This window comes from Syngnathus scovelli, chromosome 2, assembly GCF_024217435.2.
Source record: "Syngnathus scovelli strain Florida chromosome 2, RoL_Ssco_1.2, whole genome shotgun sequence".
NCBI lineage: Eukaryota > Metazoa > Chordata > Actinopteri > Syngnathiformes > Syngnathidae > Syngnathus > Syngnathus scovelli.
This window is the reverse complement of record NC_090848.1, coordinates 6,960,538-6,985,955: the sequence shown is the minus strand read 5'-3', so window position 1 is coordinate 6,985,955 and position 25,418 is coordinate 6,960,538. Positions and strand designations below refer to the sequence as shown.

Genomic DNA, 25,418 nt, shown 5'->3' with positions numbered 1-25,418 from the left:
AAGTGTTATATGTGAGCATTTTGTCACCAAACCAGATTACTACCACCGGTATCTAAGTAACCATGTAATGTATTGGTTTTGTGCTTTGGTTAAAATGATGCTTATTAAAAGTTATAAATTTATATTTAAATGTCTAATTCCTCCACATAGTGTACTGAAATAATGTGGAATAGTAACAACAGCAAACTAATATTATACATGCCGAAGACTTATTTTATACATTGCAAATATTCTGTAATTAATTTTCAATTTGTACTGACTACACGATATTATTTCTACATCTAAAATTATATTCTACACCTGATACACTTGATATTTCACGTTTGTGGACTAACGGTGACACCCAGTGGTTAACCTGTACAAGTGAATAAAAGCCCAAGAATAGAAGTGACACTTCATGCATGATGCATTATTCAGGTTTTATTTTAGGATGTAAGAGAAGAAACGGCAAGTGACAATAATTTATACCGGTGACAACTTGAGTATGCATCAGGCCATTTAACATGCAATGTTTGGTTCACTTAGTTACTGTACGTTGTGCTTCTTCGGGCTGAGATTGGTTTTACGGAACTACAGCAGTGGTACAAGTCATGCAAGTCTCTGAATGCCATGAATTAGAGGCAACTCTAGTAATATCACAGCAAACTTGTAATAGAGTCGTTTTAGCTGAAAATTGAGGAAAACCTAAAAACAAAAGCATTTTTTAAGTGTACATGCACTATTAATTCGAAACAGAAGCCAGTTTATTGAAATATAGTACCCCATTTCTAGATGACACAATTAAGGGTTGTGGACATTCTGGTGGCTAACCATCAATGAAAGGGTTTTGTAAATGCTTAATAGTTCTTTTGAGGCTTTAGGCTACATCTGAGTGCATTTAACTACATTATAATTCGCCATACTGACAAATAGCACTTTGTTTGGTTTTCACAGTTTTACGTGTACAATGCTCATGTGTTTTTGCACGATCCATAGAGGAATGAAATGACAACTAGATTAATGAAAGGAAATTGGCACTCAACGGTGAAAAGGCTGCACAAAGGGTTAAGTCTGTCTTCTCACAGTGTCATCATGGGACCATTTTGAGAAATTAAAAAAATAAACTGAAGGTCAAGTTACCAGTCACGTTCCTAAAGGCACCTAGGTTATGAGAGGGCAAAGGAATTAACAGTGTCAACATGGGAACCATTCACAACATTTCATTTGTTCCCCATAATTTATCATCCAGTATCCAACGAATACAAATTCTAAAATAAAAGAAAAATACCGAAGCCTATGGCCAAGACTGCAAGGATTCCCGGACCTGAGCCTTCTCTGACTATGTACAAAGTATGACCTCATCTCACATTCATTAGTGTGCGCACGGATCTAATACAAAGGAGATAACTATCAAAAAGCGAGAGCTATCAAGCATGGTCACAGTTGTGCGCGTAGACATGATCAATAAATACTGTATTACATCTTTATTTACATGGAAGATGAGCAGGTTTACAGGATGCGGGAACGCTTGCTGCCAAGGGAACCATGCTGAAAGAGAAAGGAGACAAAAGTAATTCTGTTAGTAGGTGAGGAACGCAAGACCAAGTAAAACAACACTGAGTAGCACACGTCCATCACGGTTTCATCTGCAGAAAGAACAATAAATTACAACCTGATCTGATGAGAATGGACAGACATGTAAAAAGGTCAAATTCTATTCATCAAGGTTGTATTGAAAATAATTTGAGATACAAATGCTTTGAGTTATGAGCATTGTCACAGAACAAATTGAACGTGTAACTTGAGGAAACACTGAACAACAAATTACAATTTAGTTATGCGTTTTTTTTTAATAATTCAAGGCAAATGTGCCTAGTTAAGCTTACTTGAGCTTGCTTGTAGAAGTGGGGAGCCAACTCAACAAGCCATGACGACTCCACTGCTGTCACATCTCGCATGAAGTACTTGCTTGTCTGCAACACTTCATTGAAGACAACCCTGTGGTAGAACCGTGTTGCCAAAAACATAACTTCATGTGTCTATTTTCTCAAGAAATTTGAGGAAAACAAAAAAACACGGTATTTGACACCACATTTGTGACATCAACAAAAATGTACTAACCATTTTGGTGGTTTCTCTCCATAGAGTACAGAGTTGGGGTGGATGTGAAGCTCACGATCGTCTCGTAAAGTCCTGAGGGAGAAACGAATATCATTAGGGTCATAAACAATGTACATGAAACACAACCACTGTGTGCCAAGCAAGTTTTCAATGTTTCGATTTCAATAGTCCAATTTCACGCCATTAGTCCGAGAAAAAAAAAAAAAAAAGAAAAGGGTTGGGAAACACCACTTCAGGCAGAACACCAAGGTGGACGGTCAGAAATACATTCTAGAAAAGAGTGTTTACCTATAGGAACCAGAGTGGTGTATGCGAGCTGCATTGGCAAAAAACCCAGACACGATGCACCTCAAGATCACATCAGGATCACCTGCAATGAAGCAAGCAAGCAAGCAAGCGGTTACTAGAAGTGAGTCGGGGCCATACAAAACACTTGCTACAATAAACCCAGTGTACCTTCGCTAGAAGTCCAGACCACCTTGAACTTGGTCATGAGGCGCCGCAGCTGCTCTCGTACCATCACGGCACGCTGCAGACCTTTGTAATTGAGAAAATGATCCTGGCACCACTTGGAGCTCTTCTGGTGCTGCAGAATTCAAATGGGGAAAAATAGAGGCCAGACCTTCCAGACTTCCTGACCTGCACGGGAAATATCCACTCACTGTACCTTCATATAAGCTTCATACACATTCAGCATGGTGAGGTGATCTCCTTCGGCAACAGCAAATTTTCTGTGCTGACGAGCCTGGGGGGGGGGGGGGGGGGGAGGTGACAGAAAATGGTTAAAGATGGAAACCGCTTCAACAGTTGTTATTATTGTTAGTCTCCTCACAGCGTTTTTCTTCTGATTGGGCGGAACAACAAAGATATTCTGAATCTGCATCATTGCTGCAATGGTCACAATTTCTTTGGAGCAGCCAAAATTTCCAGAATCCAGAAGCATCTTAGCAAACATGGGGCTGAGAGGGAATTCCGCCATCCGCATGCCCATAGGATCGGTCAGACGTCCGTAATTGTCCAGGCCTACAAATAAAGAGGAAGCTATCTTTATATGATTACTGCAACAATCCCCCCAAAAATGCAGAATATGGTGAACACGAGGAATACAGCTTCTCAGAGCAAGTCAGTTTCATACCTCCAAGAGCATAAAGAAGCTCTAAAGCCTGAACCATACTCTGAGCTGGTGGAGGCTGTGGGGGGGATTAAAAAAAAAAAGATTGCATGAGTAATTCCAGTCGAAAAAAGGTCATACTTTCAAGATAAAGTTTGTAACCTTTTCTTGCATTTCACAACTTTATTTGTTATTATATTATTACTTGCCAATATGATTATTGATTGTTATTTAAAGTTAAAGCTTTAGGGATTTGAATATTGTCTTGGGTGTTTCTGTGTGAATTTTTGGTTCCTCCCAGTTAAGGTTGATACCAAGTTGCCAAAAAAGGTGTAAATCTGAGTATGAAGGGTTCTTTATCAGTATGGAATTTAAAAGAGAGCGAGAGAAACTTCTGAACAGTATTTAGAATCTTTCAATTTGTAAAAATGCAATTCGAAGGTTACTACATATTTTATGCTTTAAATCACATAATTATTTTGTCTTTCCACTCACCGAAAGGAAACTGAACCGCAAAACATTGTCAATGCCTAAAGCTTTGAGCTGCAAGATAACGGGAGCCAAGTTGGTGCGCTGCATCTCTGGCACAGTAGAGGCAGGCAATTTCTCAAAGTCCTCCTCTGATGAAAAGAATCATCGTTTTCAGCGCACGAGTACGCTCACAGAAGACAAACTTGCTATTCTTGCTTTCTTATAAAGAACACACCTGTGTAGAGTCTGAAGCATTTCCCAGGTCGGTTCCGGCCGGCTCTTCCTGCCCTCTGGCTGGCTGAAGCCTTGGAGATTGGCGTCACCACCAGTGACTCAATGGCAGTGTTGGGATTGTACGCACGGAGCTTTACAAAAGCGCAGTCAATGACAAAAACGATACCGTTGATGGTGATGGATGTCTCGGCTATGTTAGTGGCCACCACCACCTGGAAGAAGCGAGACATTTTGAAGAAGTGAAAGGCAGTCGTAACTACAGTGGATCAAATGAAATGAAACCGATTCTAGAAAACTGCCCATTGGCAGTGGATTTACTTTGCGAACTGTGGCAGGCACCCGCTCAAACACCTTCATCTGCTCAGCGTAAGGTAAACCGGAATACATTGGCAAAATTCTCAGGTGTTTCTTCATGCCTTGCCGTGACATAGACCTGGCCTGCTCCACGAGAAGGGACACCACCTTCTCCACTTCTTCCTGCGAGGACATAGCCAACGCGCAAGACAATGACAATGTGACGGAAAGAAAAAGAATGAGCACAGGGTGTGAAAGCCTAAACATTAACTGTATTTAAAAGTTCAATACAACTGAACTGTACTTGGGCAGTAACTTTTTGCAATACTAGTAGAGTGAGTCCGTGCACATGTGTAATGTGAATTAAGAAACAAAGCCACAAACCTGTCCAGTAAGGAACGCCAGCACATCCCCAGCCTCCTCCGACTCGTGTATTTTCATCACAGTTTCCACGGTGGCTTTCACATAATCTGGTACAGGACTGGGGACCAAACAGAGAGATGTCCATGTAAAAAGATTCAAGTCTGAAGGTTGTACAGGGTTCACTACCTGATAGTGTAGAAAATATCCACTGGGAAGGTGCGGCCCTCCACGGTTAGGATGCCACACGTGTCCTTGCTGGGATCTCCAGACTCGTTCTGGTTGAAGAACTCGTGGAATTTCTTCAGGAAGCAGCAATTGTATGGTTAGCAAGACAAATCAAAATTCCTGTCAAACCTCTGAGCAAGACAATAATGACTAATGTATTTTTTATTTTTTTGACAAGTTGTACCTGAAACCTATGTCCCAATTAAACTGAGTAACTTGCACTTGAATAACGAGACTGACGTTTCAGTTGACGTTAACATTTGCGCAGTATGGCATTTATCAGTGTAGCACAATCTGACCTGGCAATGACTTCCACTTTTTTCACCACTGCAGCATATCTGTCCATCTTAATTACCTTGGCATCCAGAGTGGCGGAGGCCACGATCAAACGCAGGTCTTGACGTTTCTTTTGGATCTGAAGAAGAAAAAGATTTGTAAGCCTCATGACAGTGAAACAAGAGAAAGTTTTCCACCTACAGCAAACGCAAAGCACCTGAGCTGGAAAGGTTTGCAACAGTGTATCAAAACTAGATATGAAATAATAATCAAAGGCAGGGGCAATCATGATTGGACAAATATTAGTGTCGTCACATAAAACATTTGATAAGAGACAAGAAGAGTAACAGCTTCACACTGTGCATAATGTTACAATGATTTACAAAAATATTAAATATAATTTTTGGCCATAAAGCCTCTGCCTCAGCTCTGTCATTTTTTTATTAAACGTATACAAGTTTAAGTTCCTTGGGTTACATTTTTGAATGCGTAATACCTTCTTCAGCAGGCCAATGGCTATGTCTGTGTACAAGGTTCTCTCATGCGCTTCATCAAGCATCAGGACACTGAGAAAGAAAGCAAAGCAGAAACTTTGCAGCTGCTCTGAGCCATTAAGCAAGGTCAACTTTGCAGTTCATGACACTACCTGTATTTTTTAAGCAGGGGATCAGCCATCATCTCCCGGATTAAGATTCCATCTGTAAGGAACTGAAGCCCACAGCCACAGTGACACAAAAATATGAGCTTCTGTCTGTATTATGCAGTTGTAGCTTGACATACAAGTTTAAGTCGTCAAAACAATCTAACACAAATTGTCAACAAAGATGCAATTAATTTGTTACAGCATCTGGCACCCCGAAACAAAAATTAAAGAAATTGTAATGACGAATAACGAAAGTGTCATAGAATAATGATATAATTAAATAGGATTCAAAAGCATTAAAGACACACTATATATTGGCTGCTCTTTCTGGTGTGGCTGCCTTAGCTACCTGGAGGCAGTGTAAGACAAAAAGAAATTAATGTTTAATGTTTCAGCTCATCAGAGCGGCATTAAATAATATATGACTGATTACTATTGTACTGTCTGTCTGCATCTGCTGTTACATTAGTGTTCAATCCATTGCAACATAGATGCTACTTAACCATATGAACAAGAATACCTTGATCCTTGTTGCTTGAGGGTCTGAGCGGTCATCAAATCGAATGGTGTAGCCCACCTCATGTCCTAATCTGGCAGCTCTCTCTTCCGCAACACGGCCAGCCACCTGGCATCAAGGAAATGCAAAAACTGATTAAAGCGGCTGCCGCGTCCTTGAGTTTTCAACTAATCCTCCTTGAATGAAAAGACTGTGGCAAAGAAAGGGCAAATCATATGAAATCTGCAGAGCTCTTACAGAGATAGCAGCCACACGCCGAGGCTGTGTCACACCAATCACCCTGCCCTCGGCCGCCCAGCCAGCCTCCAGCAGGTACTGAGGGGAGACAAATTGAAAAAGATAGCTGCAGAATGAGCAGAGCAGAATGACATCAAAGTTGCAGGAGTGCTGACACAGGACAAATCGGGCCACGCCACGGAGAAGAGGTCATGTTGACGATAAGTCACACTTGAGCACAGCTGATTAGGAAAAAAATTCACATGATGCAAAACATTTGTTCCTCAAATTATCTTTCCCCACTAAAATGAAGTTAAATGCTATTAATCCATTCAAGCCACCTTCTCAAATAAACTTTTTGGGGTCATTATAAGGAAAAACAGCACACGATAATATTGCATTTTAAAAGATAAAGACTTAAAACTGTTTGTGCATCATGATTTAAAGCCCACTTTAGCCACTGGAAGGTAGATAGTGTTACCTATCATGCAGACACAAATCAAAAATAGACTTCATCTCCTACTACTCAGTAAGTTGATGTGCTATTAGTCGTTATTTTCATGCAGGATAAATTATATACAGTATGTCTGTGAGTATTGTTGTACTGTCAACTAAGACATTATTTTGCATCACTGCAAAGTTGTCAAGATGCTGCACTTACCTGGGGGATCTGTGTCGTCTTCCCGCATCCAGTTTCCCCGACTATGATGACCGTCTGGAAGCTCTCGACCATGTACAGGATGTTGTTTCTGTGCTGCAAATACATTTGGTCCACGATGAGACACAGTGGCTTGGGGCCGAGGGGGACATGACTAAGGTGTTAGGGACACCTTGAAAACGGGGAGCTTCTGTCTTTGCTTCTCGATGGAGAGTGCAATGAAGGGATTGTAGACGACAGTGGAACCGCTGGTCTCAGTGTTCAGTTCACGTTCTTCGGAGATCCCAGGCGCCTCGGACCCTAAACACACGGACGCGGGTCAACGGATTGACCGTACCCAATGCGTGCAATGCAAAGCATAATCCGAAGAACGACGAATAATTCCCCGTTGTACTTTGCGCCCCATGTTTTAATTTGAAAGGCGACTTTCCGCAGGACTGGCTGCACATATCGCGCATATTCCGAATTGAGGCTTAAAGTCTCGCCAAGGATGACTGGCTTGTAAAGATGTTTATATGGGAGTGAATATAGAGTCGTATACACTATGAACGATGCCGAACACTCATATAGACTAACTTACCCGGCTTCCAAAATTTCATCGTGGAACGGGTGCCCGCCATCTTGGATTTGACGTCACAACGTGTATTCGTTGGTCGTTGACGTCAGCGCTGCCAAAATTTGCACTGCCTGGAGGATTTGCATTACAATTGATGAAGATTCATTCATAGATTTTCTAATAATACATTGCACGGAAATTAATCAAATATGTCCCCGTCTTTGTTACTTTTCTTTTTTATTTCTTTTAGCACTGCCATGAAGTATAATTGTTGCGTTAAACCGGAATGTTTCTGTTTTTGCTGTTAATTGTGTTATATTATCTCTCGTATTGTGTATAGAGAGGGACATCTTTTTTAAGTTCCATTCCTTCCGCACAGCTTCCAGTCCCCACAGTGTTGGGGTTTCAAACTATGGTCTAAACTCGGGTTAGGGTTTCCAATTCAGATTCGACACGATGCAACACTGCCATCTACAGGGATCTGTAAGCAATTTCATTTACCAGCCTGAATTTTGCAAACCACGCTTACACGTTTGAAAAACGTACTTGGCAAATATTGAAATGGCAGTAAACGGTTCATTAATACTATTTGGCAGATAAACCTCCACATTTTCTTAAAAATAGAAGCCCTTTGTTTTCAGTGATTTACTTGTTTTAAAAAGGCTAAAAATAAAACAGACCATCTCATTGAAAATGGAGGCCAAATAAAGCCCATGTTTAATGATTCCCAAAAGATTTGATCTGAAAAACACGATCGTTTCAACACCCAATCTGCATATTTAGGCTAACAGTTTCATTACAACTTTGCAGGAACTGAGAACAAATGTTCTCGACTAGAAAATACTTAGCAACGTTACATCCTGCAAGACGCAACGCAAGTACAGAGATTTGGATTTGACAACAGGTTCATTGAAAAGAATTTACAGAATACTTTAAATTAATATCAAAACAAGAGGTAAGACTGATCTGGAAGCTACGTTAAATTATTTCTACCCTCTTTTCTATTTATTAATAACCGACAATGCAATACACAAACAGTTTGTCTTAGTGTGCTCAGGCCAAGTTTAGCTTACATTTGAAAACGGTTTCCTCCTTGCTTGATGGACAGATCATGATTCAAATACTGTATCGTGATGACAGGTTTGGATCTAGGCTGGTAAAATGAGGTACAGCAATATTAAAATGCATCCACTCTTAAAAACCAAACACACTTGGAACAAATGATAAACGTCACCGTGCTGCGGTCCAACTGAGAATGTTGCTCCAAATAGACAGGGCAAGTGATGAAAAACAAATACAAAATAGCAATCAAATTGCAAAGGCAGTAATATTGGGTTCAGTAATATGGTTCCAGGATGAGTGTCATGAAAATGAGCTTTGTTACCTGCATCTTAAAACTTGAGGGACCAGCACTGGAGTCGTAGGGGTACAATGAAATGAATCTTCTAACAAATGGCAATACAAATGTTTTTCCAGCAGATAGGTCAGGCATGATAGCATCCACCCTCCATTTTCTATCAAGACTTTGATTCATCAGAAATAGAACCAGAGCCACTATTCTTTTTTTTGCATGTTTTGTCAGACATGGTGACGACACAGGAGAGTAAGAATGAATGTTTGTCACTCGTTAAAAGCAGCCCGGCAACAAGAGAAACTGATTTTTATCATGTTGATCTTCAACCAACTATTTCCATTATGCAGCGCACACTGAGGGGTCGTACTGTTGGCGGGTACGCCGGCACCCTTTCAGCCATAGAGTCCCTGCTTGTCGACATTAATGTTCGCATCAAGTGTTGAGTGGAATCCTTTCATTCAAAGTGTAGGGCTGTGTAAAAGATTATCCACACCACCTGAGAAGGACAAACAATGGGAGACGTTAAGAGCAGAGTCCATCAACGGCAAGCTTAACACAAGAACAATTGTCATTGCTCCATAATTATATATTTTGTTCCAGAATATACTGAATGTAACGTATCTTCAGTAGGACTGCAACTGCTTCAATCCCATTTTATCCAATATACATTTTTTATTCAACCGAATAAATAATCCTGCTTTCATAAACCAAGATCAATATATTACAAGCCTAAAAGATGTTTTTCAGAAAGTCTATCCACGCCATCATGAAATATTCTCCCACCAGAAAAAGAGCAAAAGATGTCATGAAGCCTTCTTTGGTGAGCTCCCACGTTCCACCGTACTCTTCCTCGTCAATTTGCTGAAAGCTGCTGAAGTAGACATAGAGGACGCCAGCGTTGATGATGCAGAATCTAACAAGGCAAAAACGTGACGAGAAAATGAGCCCATCACATCAAACTGATAAAATAGGAAGGAAATTCCAGATTGAAGAATGCTTACATGGCAATTCCAAGGAATCCTTTAAGCGGGGCGACACCCCAGATGACACCAAGGATCACTGCAATGATTTGCCGGAGCCAGTAAATCACATCTAAAAACTCATCCTGCAAAGATATATATATAAAAAAAATTAATTAACTGTAATGGTGCGTTTTCAATTAAATCCCCACAGCACATCACAAGGTTTTTTTTCTTGTTGGATCGGTTAAGTAACATGTTTTGTTCCTAATAGTTATCTAATAATACTCATGCATCAAATTCACGTATTGCATGATGAGAAATGCTGCAGGTCAGCTGATCATAGAGGTACCATGGTCTACCTCAATTCAGAAAAAAAAAACTTTAGAAAGACCTCCTCAAAGATGTATATAATCTTGTGCAATTCACACTCCCAATTTTGTTGTATACCTGTTGAACAATGACAATAAATGCACTATACTCTACTCTACATTTTGGAAAACGCCTTAAAACAAATCTTTTATTCTTATCCTTCAACACAGCATGACACAGGGCCATTTTTTGGGGTGCCTTATTTGTTTTTCCTGTTTAACTTTCTATGAGTAAAACTAAATTTTTTGGGGTGCCTTATTTGTTTTTCCTGTTTCACTTTCTATGAGTAAAACTGAATGGAGTTACATTGTATCGACACAATAGTATACTTAGACTTAACTTTATTCATCCCTTGTGATTTCGCCCTCAGGAAATTACGGTCGGTTCCAGTAGCTCACACAGAAATAGTTTTTACTTTGTTTTTTCATTACAAGGTTGCTGATTAGTGGACCCTTTCTTTCGTTTTGTCATTGAGTAAAAAAGCTGATAAAGATGTAAAAAAAAAAAAAAAAGAACATATGAAGCGATTTCTTTGGGGAATACAAAACCAATTCTGCATTCGGCAAATGAAAACATGTTACTCAAAATATGATCCTAGCTTGATTTAAGTATACCTATTACGAATCGTTTTAACATAGCTGCAATACAATGTTATCCGCCCAAGATGCAACGGACAATAAGGCAGGTGTTTTGCGCAAAACAAAATCCGACCACACGACAGGTTAGAGTTGAAAAGCGCTGCTGACTGACCTTCCCCTCCCAAATGGCATTACTGTTGAACGCTTTGCTCCATGTGGACTGTTTGACACCCCCATTTAGCAAATGATTTTCTTCTTTCCGCTTCGAGCTGCTCGTCATTCTTTACTGATTCTTTACGCCACACGCGTAGAAAAACAAATTTTACAAACTAAAGGATCTTTATAGTAGATTTAAGTATCTGGCGCCGAGTAAATGGAAGCAAGTCAGTAAGCTATTTAGTTAAGACAGTACGCTGATCTGACAGATTTCGGACGCTAGCCTTTTAAGGCTGACTGAGCATGCGCAATCTTCTTTGACCCCAGCCAGAGTTAGCCAATCAGCTAGTGTGACGTCCGGACGTTTCTGTTGCCAAAAAAGATTCAGAAAATATACAGCGACATCAAGTGGTCAATAAATGTAAACCAATGCTGGCCCTACGAACGTTACACAATACACTAGCATCCTCAGGTAGAACTCCTTGCAGATATAGGGATGATACAAAACAAGTGCTGATATTGCATCTCTGTCCTTGTATTCAGCACGCTTTTGTTATACTTGTTTACTTGTTTGTCTGTTGTGAGCCATGTCTTGTCACCGTGGGATAGGGGGGAACGAAATTTCGGTTTCTTTGTGTGTCTTTGGCATGTGGAGAAATTGACAATAAAGCTGACTTTGACTTTGACTTTGACTCTAAAACCCTAACCCACTGTTTTGAAACTCTCACCCAAGTTTGAAACCCGAACCTACTTTTTATAACCTTTACAATTATTATTACCCTCGTACTTTTTTATACCCAAATATTTTATTTGCCACGTTACCCATTTCAATGTTTTGAATTTAGAGGTGGCTGGTGAGTCTGAAGTTCAAGTAAAGTATCAGTTGCATCAGTTGCAACGACAAAGGAAGTAAATATTAGAATTTCATTTGGCTGTTTACCTGGTAAACTCGCAAACGGTTTATTTGGATAGGCGATGAGTTACATAAGATCCTTTTTGCCGCTACGCCTAACTAGGAACTATTTTCAACCCCAGTATAACAACTCAACAAAAAATTATAATCCCTCAGGATATCAAGCTTCAAAGTTAACTAGCAAATTTGGAAGGGAAAAAACGTTTTTTGCTCTATGCCCCATTTAAATACCGTACCATCACAGACAAATACCCAAAACCTGTTCCCACTTTGCATTCTTGCCTAAGCGCTTGTGATTTTTCCTCGGACCAGTATTTTTCCTCTCTGTGTGATTTGTGGATAGGGACTCTCAAAGACCAGACTTGAGCACGCTTACCCTAAACCATGGTGAATTTGAACAGGGTTAGCGACTCTCACTTGCCTGTCTTTTATACCACTGCAAGATGGCAGCAATTTGATAGGCTGGGGGAAAAGACATGTCAAAGAGGAGCGGAGCAGAAGAGCCAAGGTTACAAGGCTACAAAAGTGTAATCCAAAATCTGGGCACATCTCCATAGAAACGAAGGCCGGATTTGAAGGCCGCGTGAATTTGAACACCAACATCAGAAGTTACTTCAAATTCAGCCTTTGAATTTAGACAGAGCATGTGACTCAATGAATAGCGCCACCTACTGTGGTGGATGTGCAATTATCTATTCATCCCATCCATTCGTCCATCCCAATGACTTCCCTAACCTACCTACCTAATCCAACCCTAATCCGCCAACCCACCCATCCGTCCGCGAGCATGCCGTTGCCTACTCCAGCAGTCTTTGGCTGGTAGGATTGGACAATTTGGAGTGGGCTACCATGCATGTTTTTGGAACGTGGGAGGAAACTGGAGAACCCGGAGAAAACCCATGCGGTCTCAGGGAGAACGTTCAAACTCCACAAAATAGAATTTGAAGCACTTAAATAACTTGTAAAGGTCTTTGAACACAATTTTAAACAAAACAAATATATTTACAAATATAATTGGGACAGAAAATGTCACAGAAGCACTGCAAAATCGAAATAAATAAACAACTGTCGCAAATTTGGTAGGTTGGAAAACTTGAAGTGTGACATGCCAAATTTGATGGCAGATGTAAATGTTGACACCCCTGGTGCAGGCGAAACTTTAATGAGTGGTTCTTGTGCTTGATTGAAACGCAAATAGACTTTAGCGTTTTTGATTGCCAACTGGTATGGGCCTGCGTCTTTAAGAGAGGTCACCTGGAGAGACAGGTGAGTTCATGGTAATTTTAGCCGTACTTCATGCAGTTGAACAGTGCCGGTACGTTGGGCCTCGACAAGTCCGATGTATGTGGGTTCGAATGACGGCGGGACACCGCTTCCTCTCACTGGGGCTCTTCGCCTCTTCACGCTCTCACGCCAACTCCACCGTCAGTGACGTATGCGTGTCACGTGCTCGCCTCTTCCCTCTCGACGTCCGCCGTATTTTCCTTCCCTCCATTGGCTGCTCACACACTGGAACCACTCGAAATTAAACAACAAGCTCGAACCGAACGAAGCAGGGTCGCGGGCGCGAGCGACGGGGCTCCACGCGTCTTGACGATCGGCCGATGGACGGGGCAGCTTCCTCCTGCAAGTTACCATCAATGAGGCGCCGACCTGCTGTCGGTGTGTTGGTTCCGCTGAGCTGCTACCACTGAAAACTTTTTAGGGTGTGTGTTTTGTTTGCCTCAACGACGTGCGCCGACAACGTGAGGTGAGTGCCGCTTCCCGATCTGCATTTCTTCTATTGCCGGTTCAGCCTTCGCCCAACTTCGCGTCCACCTTCTCCGGCCAGCTGCACCGTACGTCGCCTGCTTAAAATGGCGACAGCCGACGGGGGGTGGGTGGAGAGGGTTGTTCGAGAGCTGAGGACTTTTGTCTTTCTATATTTTTTCTCCCCACTCTGTGCTGCGAGAACGAAGGTTCCAATACGCGTATCATCGTCGTGTCCACGAAGTTGGGACTCACTCCGCCTGCCTAAGTTGAGCGGAAGGAGGATGAACACGCATCGTAATGGGAAATGTGTGATGGCGATGACGTTCCCATTCGGCTGCTCCCATTCCATTTCAGATTTATTATTATTATTATTATTATTATTATTATTATTATTATTATTATGCAGGCTGATAATTGGGGACACTGTATAATTTCCAACAGATTTAATTATTCTAACCTAAAATATACTATGAATGAAATTGTCCCAGTTTAATGACACTCATTAAAAGTTTTGTGAATAGGCTTTTGATACACAACCTCCAAAAATACTTGAGTACTGCAGTGTTCCTTGGTGAAAATGGCAAAAGTTGGATTTGTACAAATTGAACTTGGATATTTATTATTGTAAGCCACTGTGATATATACAAACAAGCCAACACGAATATAGATCCAGTTTTCTTGTGACATCATCCACTGAATTGTATTGTTGTGCTGCCTAATGAGTGTTTGAATAGGGAATCTTCCCGATCGCAAACACAAAAATGGCGAGCAAACAAATGCTGGTTATACGATCAACAGGAAAAGAAACAAATACTACATAACGATTCAGTTAAAATTTATTGCACATAAAGTACTTTTGAATATAACTTAACTTTAAAAAAAAGCTTAAATGTTATGTACACACCTCATATCTACAAGTTCCACTGTCATTGATTATATTTTGTGTTTTAAATGAGTCTTTTGCACACCACTAGAGAAAGCCGGCAGTACTCCTACCACACTATAGAAATTGTTGCCCTTTTGTGTGTACTGTGCTATGAAAAATAATTTAAGTTTTCCAATTGGAATGACACGCATAGTTGCCTTTTTTTTTAAAGGTTTTTCAAATTGCTGTCTTACCTTGTGCTCCTTTTATCTCCAAACTTGACTTTTCATTAACATGGTTTATAATATTAATATTACCCTTTGCGATTCTTCTAATCAGAATAACAAACAGCGGCTCCTTTGAAATGTTTTGCAAATAATCTTATGCCTCATCTTTTGCTTCTTGTTTTATGTTTAAGTCCAAGCGGCTTGATTGCGATGCCCCGTAGTCAACGATAAGTTAGCATGCTGGCTCGGTGATGAATCATATGTTGTCATGACTGTGTGACTCTGGGGAATTTAAAGGTTCACCCACGGTGACATTAGTGCCTATGACTCAATCTTGGAATCAGATTGTAGTGCTGTGAAGGCCCAAACCAGCATATGTACGACAACACAGATGTACCTCGAGCTTGCAGAGTTTTCTTTAGCCGTAACTCCATAAAATACTTGCAACTCTTTCCACACTTTGCGGGCTTCGGATTTCACCTTGCAGAGGATGAGTGAATGAGAGATATGTCTGTTTGAATTGTACCCTCAGTCTTCACTCAAGGCTTCGACAAGGAAGTCAAGTTCACGGTGCCATTCTTTCAGCAACGTCACGTTCCCTCCCCACTGTCACGCATATTTCTCTACCGAGTTGAAAACCAGCTCGGCATCAACTGCTTGTCAAGAGCTTTTTACAGTCTTGCCAAGAGCGTGCTGATTCACTCCCACATCCGACGCAAGCAGGTTTGGGTCAGTGGCGGCAGCCTGCGTTCTGCTCGACTGGTTAGCAACCCGTGTGCGATGTCAGCCATTTTAGGTTGGACAGCGCAGAGCACGATGCGACGCCATTTTTCCTCTCTCTCCTTCCCTCACTCACTCTGTGTCACTCTCTATTCAGCAGCCCAGTTCTGCACACCCCGACAGAGGCCACAGCACTGCAGCCCTTTGCAGCCCACACAGCCATCTGCTCTGTGACCTGAGTCGCTCAGAGAGGATAGACTGGCCCAGTAGGAAACTGAGTGTTTCACAGTTGCCAATGTTGAGCTAGAGTCATGGACGAATAAAGCAAATCTCTCAGAGACTTGCAAATGTCGCCAAAGGAGCAACTGTAAAGAACTCTTAAGTTGATAAACAAAGGAAAGTTAAATAAACTGGGCTTTACCTCTTTTTTTTTTTTTATTTCAATGCAACTTAGTTCACTGAAGACCAAGGCCAAAGATAGATAGAAGCTTTATTCATTCTACACAGAAAGAGAGTGAGACATAACCAAGGCAGGGCACTGAGGCGTGTGGTCATCAGGAAGAGTCCGTATCATCTCCGGCCAAAAATTTAACCTGGCGACCGCACCCATCTGGGAAACAGTACTAAAATAAGAGCAATCCAAGGATGCTCCAAATGTGGCTTCAAACAAAACAAACTTTGGTAGCCGCAATGAATTTGCCTGTGTGCGTGGTTCACACCCATTTTGTGTGCCTGAACTGCCAGTGGGTAGTGCTAGTGGTTGGGGTGAAGGGGTAGGAGGTGGTTGCCATGGGGACAGTAACACACCAGTGGCGCTGCCGACCTGTCTCCTTCGGCCAAGCATGCTACGAGAAGGAGGAGGGGGAGGAACACTGGGAAAGAAGGGAGGGCCAAAAGGGAAATGGAGGCGGATGGGGTGGGGGGGTATCCGAGTGACGTAAAAGGACAAGCGAGGAAGCTTGAAAGCGAGTAAACAAGCAAACAGCATACATAGGACATCTCGTAGGCACAGCATTGTCATCAGCACGAGTGCGTCCGCTGCTTAGTGACGGGTATTTTCGTGGCCCTTCCGTGCCACCTTCTTTCGAGTAGCGTGTGCTATAATTGGCTTATACTTTGCGGATCCACCCGAGGCCTGCGCAAAAGTCAGGCCGAGGGATGAAAAGAGGTCACGTTGTGCGGAACCACCAAATGGGTGTTGAATGACCAGCAGGAAAAAAAGATTTCTTTGTGTCACAGGCAGAACTGCGAATCTCACCCGCAGGAAAACGAGCCGACTCGCAAGCTTCGTAAACAAGCTTCACACGCACTCACTGGCACGCAGGCAGCCACCCCCGCACCCGACACGCATACGAACGTGAGCACATATGCGGCCTTGCTCTCCCAGCCCCCCCCCCCCACACACACACACACACCTCCCCATGGCTTCTTTCAAAATCGCACAGGAAAGCCACACATGCAAATGCTGCCACTCAAACCCAAAGACGCCATTGCCACTTGTGACGTCCAATTTGATGACGTTGCGTTCATACTCCATGAGTCAACAGGCCGGCTGATGGGGGGGGGGGGGACCTTGCTTTGTTCGTATCCTCACCTGACTGAGGCCTATAGCGCGAGCCCTAATTAAGCAAATCTTTGCGGCACAATTTTGTAGCTCTGCTCATTGCACTGGATTTTATACCCCCCCAAATACATTTACTTAATCTAAAAATATGTGTGTGAAGACAAACTTTAGTTTATGTCCTCCGACTGAGGAGCTTCTTGGCTTGGAATATTCCAGTCTGAGCAAGAACAGCGAGGAGGGAAAGGGGGGGGGTGAGGTGGCGAAGTTGGGTGGAGTCCTGCATGATTGTAGTTTGGAGTAAGAAAGGGGCGTCGAAGAGCGGGGGTGAGAAGGGTGCGGCGGTTGGTGGGGGGTATCGGGTAGGCAAAATTCCTCTGTGAAACACCTCTGCGCTTCCTCCACGACAGTTAACACCCCAAAGCGGCTCCCCATCCCCCATGGTTCGCTCGCGCTGGTCCCACCCGACAGTCGCGTAATGGATGACCGAGACTGTCCACCCAGAAGCCTTTGTTACGGTCATGTGACCAGTCCGCCTTGGCAGCGCGGTGCCCCCTGATGCAGAAGTGAATGGCAGGGTAGTAGGAGGGGTGCGGAACAGCCCAAGACAAGAGTAGGGACTCTCCCCCGGGGATGCTCGAAGGGGTCACGTTCCTTCAATGCAACCAAATCTCAGTTGCCAGTTTGCTCCCTCAAGTTCCGCACGATGTGGCGGCTAATAGCTAAAGTCATGGGGGAAGAAATTGTCGGGTTCTTATCAAATGGAAGCCAATTCTGTTCTCAAGCAGTGTGAACCAACGTTTTAGCATTTCAATGAAGGGAACTGATGTTGGCGTGTTAAAGAGTAGCGTCCCTGCGGAGTGATCGTTAACTGGTGTCTGAAATTAACCTACCATGACCTTTCTCTTGCTATAACTTTTGCCGTGTTTACTTTGTGGCAGCAAGAGAAAGACAGAAGGAAGGCCTTGACGGTGTTTGGAGAAGGACAGGTTTGTGACATGGCCAATGTTTTGATTTGTATCTTTCTATCAGCAAGTGTGCCTTGTGTAATAAGGGGCGGGACTTGGAGAGGCTTTTGAATTTACCACTCAAATTGGTGAGCCATTGTCTCAGAACCATCTTCCGGTACTTTGCCAGAGGTGGGTAGTAACCAACTACATTTACTTAAATGACAAACCACTTACCACTCCTGTTAAAAAGCAAACTGACCTAAAAAAACTTGAGGTTTGGCAGAGGGCATTTGCACCATCTCGAGCCATAACGTAACCCACGGCCGCAGGACGTCACCCCCGAGTCAAAACCCTGCACATATTTCAATTTGTGTATACTCTTGCATAATCTTGCCTATTTGACATTTGTGCTCTATTTAAAAAAGAATCAGGTTAGTCACCAGTTAACACAATTCTTTTTTTTTTTTTTTTTTTTTTTTTTTTTAAATAGTAACCCTTGCTCAAGTAATTATTACGAGGACTACTTTTTACGTTTATTGGAGTCATATTATTTTAAGGTGACATAATTCTTACTTGAGAAGGATTTTGGGTCACCTCTGCCCAGTGCCTCGCCTGGGGGAGGGAAGGAGGGAGCAAGCGAAGGAGGGATGGTGAAACTCCTCCCAGGAAGCCTCGGATATGGAGGAAAATATTCACTCAGTTGTAGCAACAAAACTACCAGCAAGCTGAGGGATGTTCCCAAACGACAGTTGACGAGTAGAGCTGTAAGGTGAGCGGTGGCGGTTGTCCCAATATTTGTGAAGATGTGCAAGGGCTCGTTTTTTTTTTTCTCTCTCTCTCTAAATGGGGGAGTGGAAAGGGTGGTGGGGTCACGATCGTGGGGAAGTGAGACATAGCGGCACGGGGGAGGGGAAGGAGTGGGTCAAACGGGAGCAATCCCGCTTTGGTGAAGAAGAAGTCGAGTTGTTGAAAAAATTCACTTTAATGAGCTTCCCTTTGGAGGTTTGATTGCTTTTAGTGTAGAGAAAGCCATCACGTTAATTGCTAGTATCCTCCGCTTGTTTTTACGATTAAGCTTGTCTACTTAATGCACGCGAGCAACCCTCCTGAACAAGTTGCTATGCTAGTTGTGTTTTTCGTTCAATGTAACCACCCAAATGTTTTGTGATCTCCACATTTCCCCTCCAGGCTACCATGAAAGTTCCAAGTAGACGTACGGACGTGCTGCGCGCTGTCCCTCCCTCCACGCCCGGCCTATAGGCTGCCAGCAACGACCCATCCTCCCGATCACACCCCCACTGGCAGTTATTTGAGCGACACTCCCCGCCGTGTGGCCACACCATGGCCAGCAAAAGGAAGTCCACAATACCTTGTATGATCCCCAGCAAGATCATACGGCACTTTGAGGACGTCGAAGCGGACATTCCAGTTCTCCAGCGGCAAACTACGATTTCCGGAGGCAGCGGCAGGCGCAGCCCGCCGGACCTGGCGCTCTCGCCCAAACTAGAGACAGCAGACCCTGTCGTAGACGACACGGGGACATACATCTGCAAGCCTTGCAACTTTGAAACCTACGACCTTAATTTGTTCTTAGACCACGTGTACGCCGGGCACCCGGAATTCCGTTCAGACCCGAGCTTCCTCTGCGTGAACTGTGGTTTTTCGGCGCTTAAATTCGAAGGCCTCGCACTTCATAATGCCAGGATTCACCCCAGCACCTTCAACTGCCCTCTGCAGCTGAGAAGGAGGGATAAGAGGGCAGTGGTGGAGCAGACAATAGCAACCGGGTCAGATGAAGGCAAAGATAATGAGATTTCCATCACCAAAACCCCAATTATGAAGATGCTGAAGGGCAAATCGGAGCTCAAACGGATTGTAATGTCCCAGCCTTTGTCAGATGCGCACTCCTTATCTGGCTCCAAGGAGCCTGAGAAAAAGGAGACTGCCACAGTGGCCCAAGGCGTTCACGTGCCCACAGTTGTCCACAACAATGGAACAACCAAGGTCACACTCCCCTCAGCCATTCAGATCGTCAATGGGTCTGGAGCGTTACCGGTGCTCAAGACCCCCATCGCACAGGTTGGTTCACTCAGAATAGCTACTGGTTAAACACTGAAATTCCAAAGATTTGGACACTTTTAAGTGAATTTTTAAACAAGGTCTCTAAACAATGACTTGCTGTGGTTTAATTGTTGCACCACTAATCCAATGTATTTATAGGTGCTCTCTGTTCAGAACAAAAGCCTTCACCAGTCATCTTTGACCACGGTTTCCACTGATGCCTCATCTTCTAAGAATCTCCCCAAAGTAATGCTCATTTCAGTTCGAGTTCATTAAACATGGACGCCAGTCTGCATGCAAGCCTTGTGTTCACGTTCTCAACTGTTCCCATCCAGGTGATGATTCCTTTGAGCAGCATACCCACCTACAATGCCTCCATGGACTCCTCCTCCTTTCTGAAGACCTCTTTCAGCAAATTCCCGTATCCCACAAAGGCGGAGCTCTGCTACCTGACTGTGGTCACCAAGTTCCCAGAGGAGCAGATCAAGATCTGGTTCACAGCGCAACGACTTAAACAAGGCATCAGCTGGTCTCCTGAGGAGATTGAGGAGGCCAGGAGGAAAATGTTCAACACTGTCATACAAACCGCTTCCACTAGCGCACACAATCAGCCACAGAGTCAGGCTCCGCACACCATCACGGTCCTGGGGGCCACTGGGATCCCTCAAATCCTGCAGGGGTCTCTCATTAGCCAAGGCGGGGTCATCGTCACGCAGCCCATGATGGCCAACGGCATTCAGGTCAACGGTACCCCTGTGGCGCTGGCTGTCACACCCAAGCCCCAGGCAGCGGCCCGGCCTACGATGCAGGCCCGGCCCGCTGCGGCCCCTGTGGCCGACAAGGGCGCCGGTATATTGGTGGGCTCGGTGGCCAGCGGCAGTTCGGGAACCAACATCATTGGCAGCAGTAAGAGCAGCAGGAGTGGAGGAGCGTCTGCGAGCAACGTCATTAGCAGCAACACTCAAGCTAGTGTCATTAACCTGACTCTAGGTAGTAATAATCATGGCAATGCAAAGGTGAGCAGTGGCAATGTGAAATGCCACAGCAACGGCAAGAGCAAAGGCGACGTCAGTAAAAGTGCATATCACACCAAAGTCGGCGCTGACAGCAAGTCTTCGAACGGCAGCAGCAGCAGCACAAACGACAGCAACGGGCAAAAGAGCAAAAACACAGGCAGTGGCGGGAACAAAAATGACGCCGGTGCGGATGACGCGGATCCGAGCACGAGCAATTCCTTCAAAATGGACGAAGCCTCCTCGCCCTCCTCCAAATCCTCGTCGCCGTCTCCCGTGGCAGGCGGCTCTCGCGGTATCAACACCTTCCTGGACCCTGGCTTTTGCAAGGGCAAGAAGTCCCAGGAGCAGCTCGGCACTCTCAAGGACAGTTTTCTGAACAATGCCTATCCTGACCAGGAGGAGGTGGACCGCCTCATCTCACTGACGGGATTGACGGTGCGCGAAGTCCGCAAGTGGTTCAGCGATAGACGCTACCATCTCCGTAACCTCAAGGGCCCGCGCTCCGGCCCGGGTGGGCCAAACAAGTCTTCGTCAGGGAGCGGGGCAACAGCCGGTGATGAGGGCAGCCCTGGGCCTATCGATCTGTCTGAAAATGGCGGCGCTAAAACGCCGCAGCACAGTTCTGCTCCTCTGAGCCCGACGTCAACGCACACTCCCACATCCCCTTCCACGCCCTCGCGCAAACTGCCCAGGTCACCATCTCCTGATTTCACCATTGTCCGCTACAAGGAGAGAGAACCCCACCAGGTGAGCGCATGGCCACAAAACAAAGAAAACATCGATACAGATTACACTGCTCAACAAAGGAACATTTCTAGATGTACAGTTTTAGCATTATGAATCTGTAAATTCTGAAATTTAGAATAGCATGAATAAATCTGAGTAATAGTGTATAGTGACATAATTAGTTGGGTTGGCCAACGTACATAAACATATTGGGGAACTCAAGTGTATTAACAACCGAAAAAACAGTTGACAATTACTACATTGAAACAGGAACAGCACATCCGTATGCTCCCTCAGTCTCTCTCCATTCCCCTACTCGCAAACTCGCATTCACAAACTAAATAAGAACACTCAGACTCACGGGACATGACATATTTGCCACAAGCCATCTCTACGGCAGTGGTCCCCAACCTTTTTTGTGCCACAGACCGGTTACATGTCAGAAATATTTTCGCGGACCGGCCTTTATATAAATAAATAATACATTTATATAAATAAAATTATAACAAATATATAAATACGATGAAGTCAAATGATACGACTGGCATAAAAACAAATACAAAGCGCATCAAAATCAAACTCACCATGAAGTATCTGCTCCGTAGCTTTGTTTTGGTCGCTGTAGCCGCAGAAAATCCCGTTGGAAAGGGAAGCAGGGTTTTCAGCGCTTTCGTGGCGATCTCGGGACATTCTGCCTTGATTTTAATCCAGCTTTCTTTTCCTTGGAAGTTGTAGCCTCTTCTTCTGTCTCCACATTGGGCCTTTTCCTCTTTCCAAACATTTCTTTTTCTTACTCATTTTTGCTAGCTAGCTTCGGGACGGGACCGGTACGAGCGTCTTAACCAGAATTCACCTGTGTCAAGAGACACAGGTGCACCGACGGATGTAATTGGGAGAGAATCCCCAAAATGTTTTTATATTTTTCAAAATAAAAATCATTTTTGCTAACTTTGCCGGCTCGACTGGGGAAACCTGTCACGTGACCGGGACGAGCGTCTTGACCAGAATTAATAAATCGTCGACCCCTGCTCTACGGCATCCAATCATAAAACACAAAACTCAGTTGGTTAAAATATAAGAGAGAGAGGAAATCGTTTGGTAACACTGCTAATCAATGGCATTGAATGAGTTGTCATTGTTCTTGCCTGATGTTTTTTATTCAGATCAAAGCGCTGGAGGCCAGCTTCGCTCAGGCTGCCGAGCCGTCAGGAGAAGAAGTGGACCGATTGCGAAGTGAGACAAAGATGACCAGAAGGGAGATACACAATTGGTTCACCGAGAGGAGGAAGAAAGCAGCGGCGTCTGAAAGACGGAAAGAAGAGGCGGCGCGGGCGTCGGGCGCTGGGACGGAAGCTAACGGGGACGAGGGACTAAACGACGACATTTCAGGCGAACTCAAAGTCAACCCGATTAAGATCAATCTAAAGATGCTTAAGGTGACCGAAGCCAACGGAAAACCCGAGGACGAGGCGGCGGACGGCCACGGGGCAAGCACTCAATCCAGCGTGTCTTTGAACCCGGCGCCAACGCCCGCCGTCAAAGGGACCGTTCTTCGAGGGAAGAAGACGGCCGAGCAGTTGCACCTTCTCAAGCGAGTGTACGCGCGAACCCAGTGGCCCAGCGCCGCTCAGTACGACGAGCTCATCTCAGGCACGGGGCTGCCCCGGCCCGATGTGGTGCGCTGGTTCGGAGACTGTCGCTACATGCAGAAGAACAGCCAGCTCAAGTGGTTGGAGGCGTACCAGAACACGGCACTGGACGAAGACCTCCACCAGGATAATGAGCGTTTCCTTCAGGCCCACCTCGACAGCTGCGGCGGCCAGGAAGAGTCGCAGGTAAGAGTTAGCGAGTGGGTCAAAGTTTCTTCTGAAATAGGAGTCATTTTGGTAGTTATCTCATCCAGAACTAAATTCGTTTAAACCCGGCCTTTGCTGTACTCGCACAGGTTGGTCATAGACTCAAGATGTGTTTAGTGATCACCCATAAAGTAGGAGATCTCAAAACTACATATACGTAGAAAATCAATGAACCAAACACAATGACTAATATTTGAGCACACTACAGGGGATTTGTCAAAATGATCAAATTTGACACTCCAAAATGAAAACAACCACATATCAACTCAAGTTGCAGGGATAGCTGCTCTGAGAAACTGGGTGTGTGTTTACGGTGGTGACTCCTCACATTATAATGACATGGCACGGGGGGGCGTATTCTTGGATTGGGCGGGGCTGCTACTTCAACAGGAGGAATGAGCAGGAATGCTCCAAGATGAGTGAATGGAGGAAAACAATCAGCATTTTAACTTAAACCTCCAAAAAGTTGATTCAGCATGATAAAATGTATTCAGAAACAAATCTATGAATTCAGATTATAGGGTAAAGGTTTGTGAATCACATCCAACACTTCTGTACTTCAGGAGAGAAAGTGTCTGTTTCTGTGCCAAGTTGCATTGAATTGATTCATTTGCATGTGTTTTTATTGTGCAAATGTTGAGTGAAATGAGCAGCTTTAAACACTGGTCCCTCCGGCTGCAGTTGCAGGAACTGGCAAAGGTGACCGGTTTGACAACAGATCTGGTGAGACACTGGTTGGCCACCAAGGAATCTGCAACTCGACCAGAACGAGAGTCTACTTCGAAACCCGCAGCGGCAGCTGAGCCGCCGCCGCCACTAGGCTCCTCCCCATTGGAGCCGCACCCGAGAGGAAGTAACGAGAAAATTGAGCAGTCGCTCTGCGGCCAAGCAGGGGAGGGCAACACTCACAAGACTACTAAAGGTAGTTTGTGTGTCTTGAAGTGTAAGATGAAATGTAGTTACACTCTAATGGTAATGTTTTACTGTTTGACTCGCTACAGGAGCAGATTGACAAACGTGGCAAGATAACCAAACGGAAATGGGCCTTGAAAATGGCGTGTGGATGTGACCTCAGCCGCTACGCAAGATGGACACAAAAACCTGTAGCCCACCCCTGACCCTTTTGTTTTCTTCATGCCCCTTCTTAAGATTTGATGTGCATCATGTCCCTTATTGGCTGTTTAAGTAGTAGTGGAAGAAAAAGTGATGGTAGAATTAAAAAAAAAAAGTGTGGTGGGGTTCTACAGATACTGAGGATCTTTCGCCATAATTTGCTTTGCTGATGGATGGGTTTCCTGAAGCCTTAAAAAAAAAAAGGCATCTTGCCACTCAACTGTCAACTGACAAAGAAGTGCAAGATGGACTCTTCATAATTTTTGTCCATTCATTGGTACATTGTATATACATGTATAAAGGATGGGATGCTTCATTCTCAGAAGACAACAACACAATAACTGACTGGTGGTGGACTTTTGTTTGTATCGTATCATCAAGTGCTCCTTGACGTCCTCGACATACGAACGTTTATTTTTATGGAGCATTTACATTATGTACATTTGACTGTAAAACATAACTTTTCCAAGGTTCTCTACTTAGGTTAAATGTATCATTTTTACAAGTGTATTTGTAGAATAAAATGTCATAAAATATTTCACTACTCAAAATCCAAAACTGTGTACACTTGAAGC

At 44.0% G+C, this 25,418-nt stretch overlaps 3 protein-coding genes across 5 annotated transcripts; 1 reads left to right on the top strand and 2 right to left on the bottom strand.

Annotated features, from left to right (window-relative positions):
- Positions 1-400: 400 nt before the first annotated feature.
- On the bottom strand, positions 401-7,816 carry dhx35 (DEAH-box helicase 35). Its single transcript, XM_049755350.1, has 21 exons — positions 7,689-7,816; positions 7,281-7,408; positions 7,112-7,204; positions 6,472-6,549; positions 6,238-6,342; positions 5,721-5,782; positions 5,571-5,640; positions 5,154-5,213; positions 4,760-4,872; positions 4,595-4,691; positions 4,235-4,393; positions 3,918-4,128; positions 3,707-3,831; positions 3,236-3,290; positions 2,933-3,123; positions 2,768-2,845; positions 2,557-2,686; positions 2,389-2,470; positions 2,101-2,172; positions 1,866-1,977; positions 401-1,527 (listed from the first exon to the last, which is right to left on the bottom strand). The coding sequence occupies exons 1-21, from the start codon at positions 7,726-7,728 to the stop codon at positions 1,489-1,491; spliced, it is 2,100 nt and encodes a 699-aa protein (XP_049611307.1). The 5' UTR covers positions 7,729-7,816; the 3' UTR covers positions 401-1,488.
- Positions 7,817-8,348: 532 nt separating this feature from the next.
- On the bottom strand, positions 8,349-11,399 carry rab5if (RAB5 interacting factor). Its single transcript, XM_049755354.1, has 4 exons — positions 11,100-11,399; positions 10,020-10,123; positions 9,802-9,931; positions 8,349-9,514 (listed from the first exon to the last, which is right to left on the bottom strand). Exons 1-4 carry the CDS (start codon positions 11,205-11,207, stop codon positions 9,473-9,475), a joined length of 384 nt encoding a protein of 127 aa, XP_049611311.1. The 5' UTR covers positions 11,208-11,399; the 3' UTR covers positions 8,349-9,472.
- A 1,873-nt stretch (positions 11,400-13,272) lies between these two features.
- Positions 13,273-25,401, top strand: zhx3b (zinc fingers and homeoboxes 3b). 3 transcript variants are annotated; one of them, XM_049755348.2, is made up of 8 exons: positions 13,273-13,746; positions 18,676-18,840; positions 19,260-20,150; positions 20,292-20,378; positions 20,468-21,895; positions 23,038-23,709; positions 24,412-24,652; positions 24,732-25,401. In XM_049755348.2, exons 3-8 carry the CDS (start codon positions 19,413-19,415, stop codon positions 24,740-24,742), a joined length of 3,177 nt encoding a protein of 1,058 aa, XP_049611305.1. In that variant the 5' UTR covers positions 13,273-13,746; positions 18,676-18,840; positions 19,260-19,412; the 3' UTR covers positions 24,743-25,401. The 3 variants fall into 3 exon arrangements, with proteins under 3 accessions (XP_049611305.1, XP_049611306.1, XP_049611304.1); XM_049755349.2 differs by lacking the exon at positions 18,676-18,840 and having other exon boundaries at positions 20,307-20,378; XM_049755347.2 differs by lacking the exon at positions 18,676-18,840.
- The last annotated feature ends 17 nt before the right edge of the window (positions 25,402-25,418 follow it).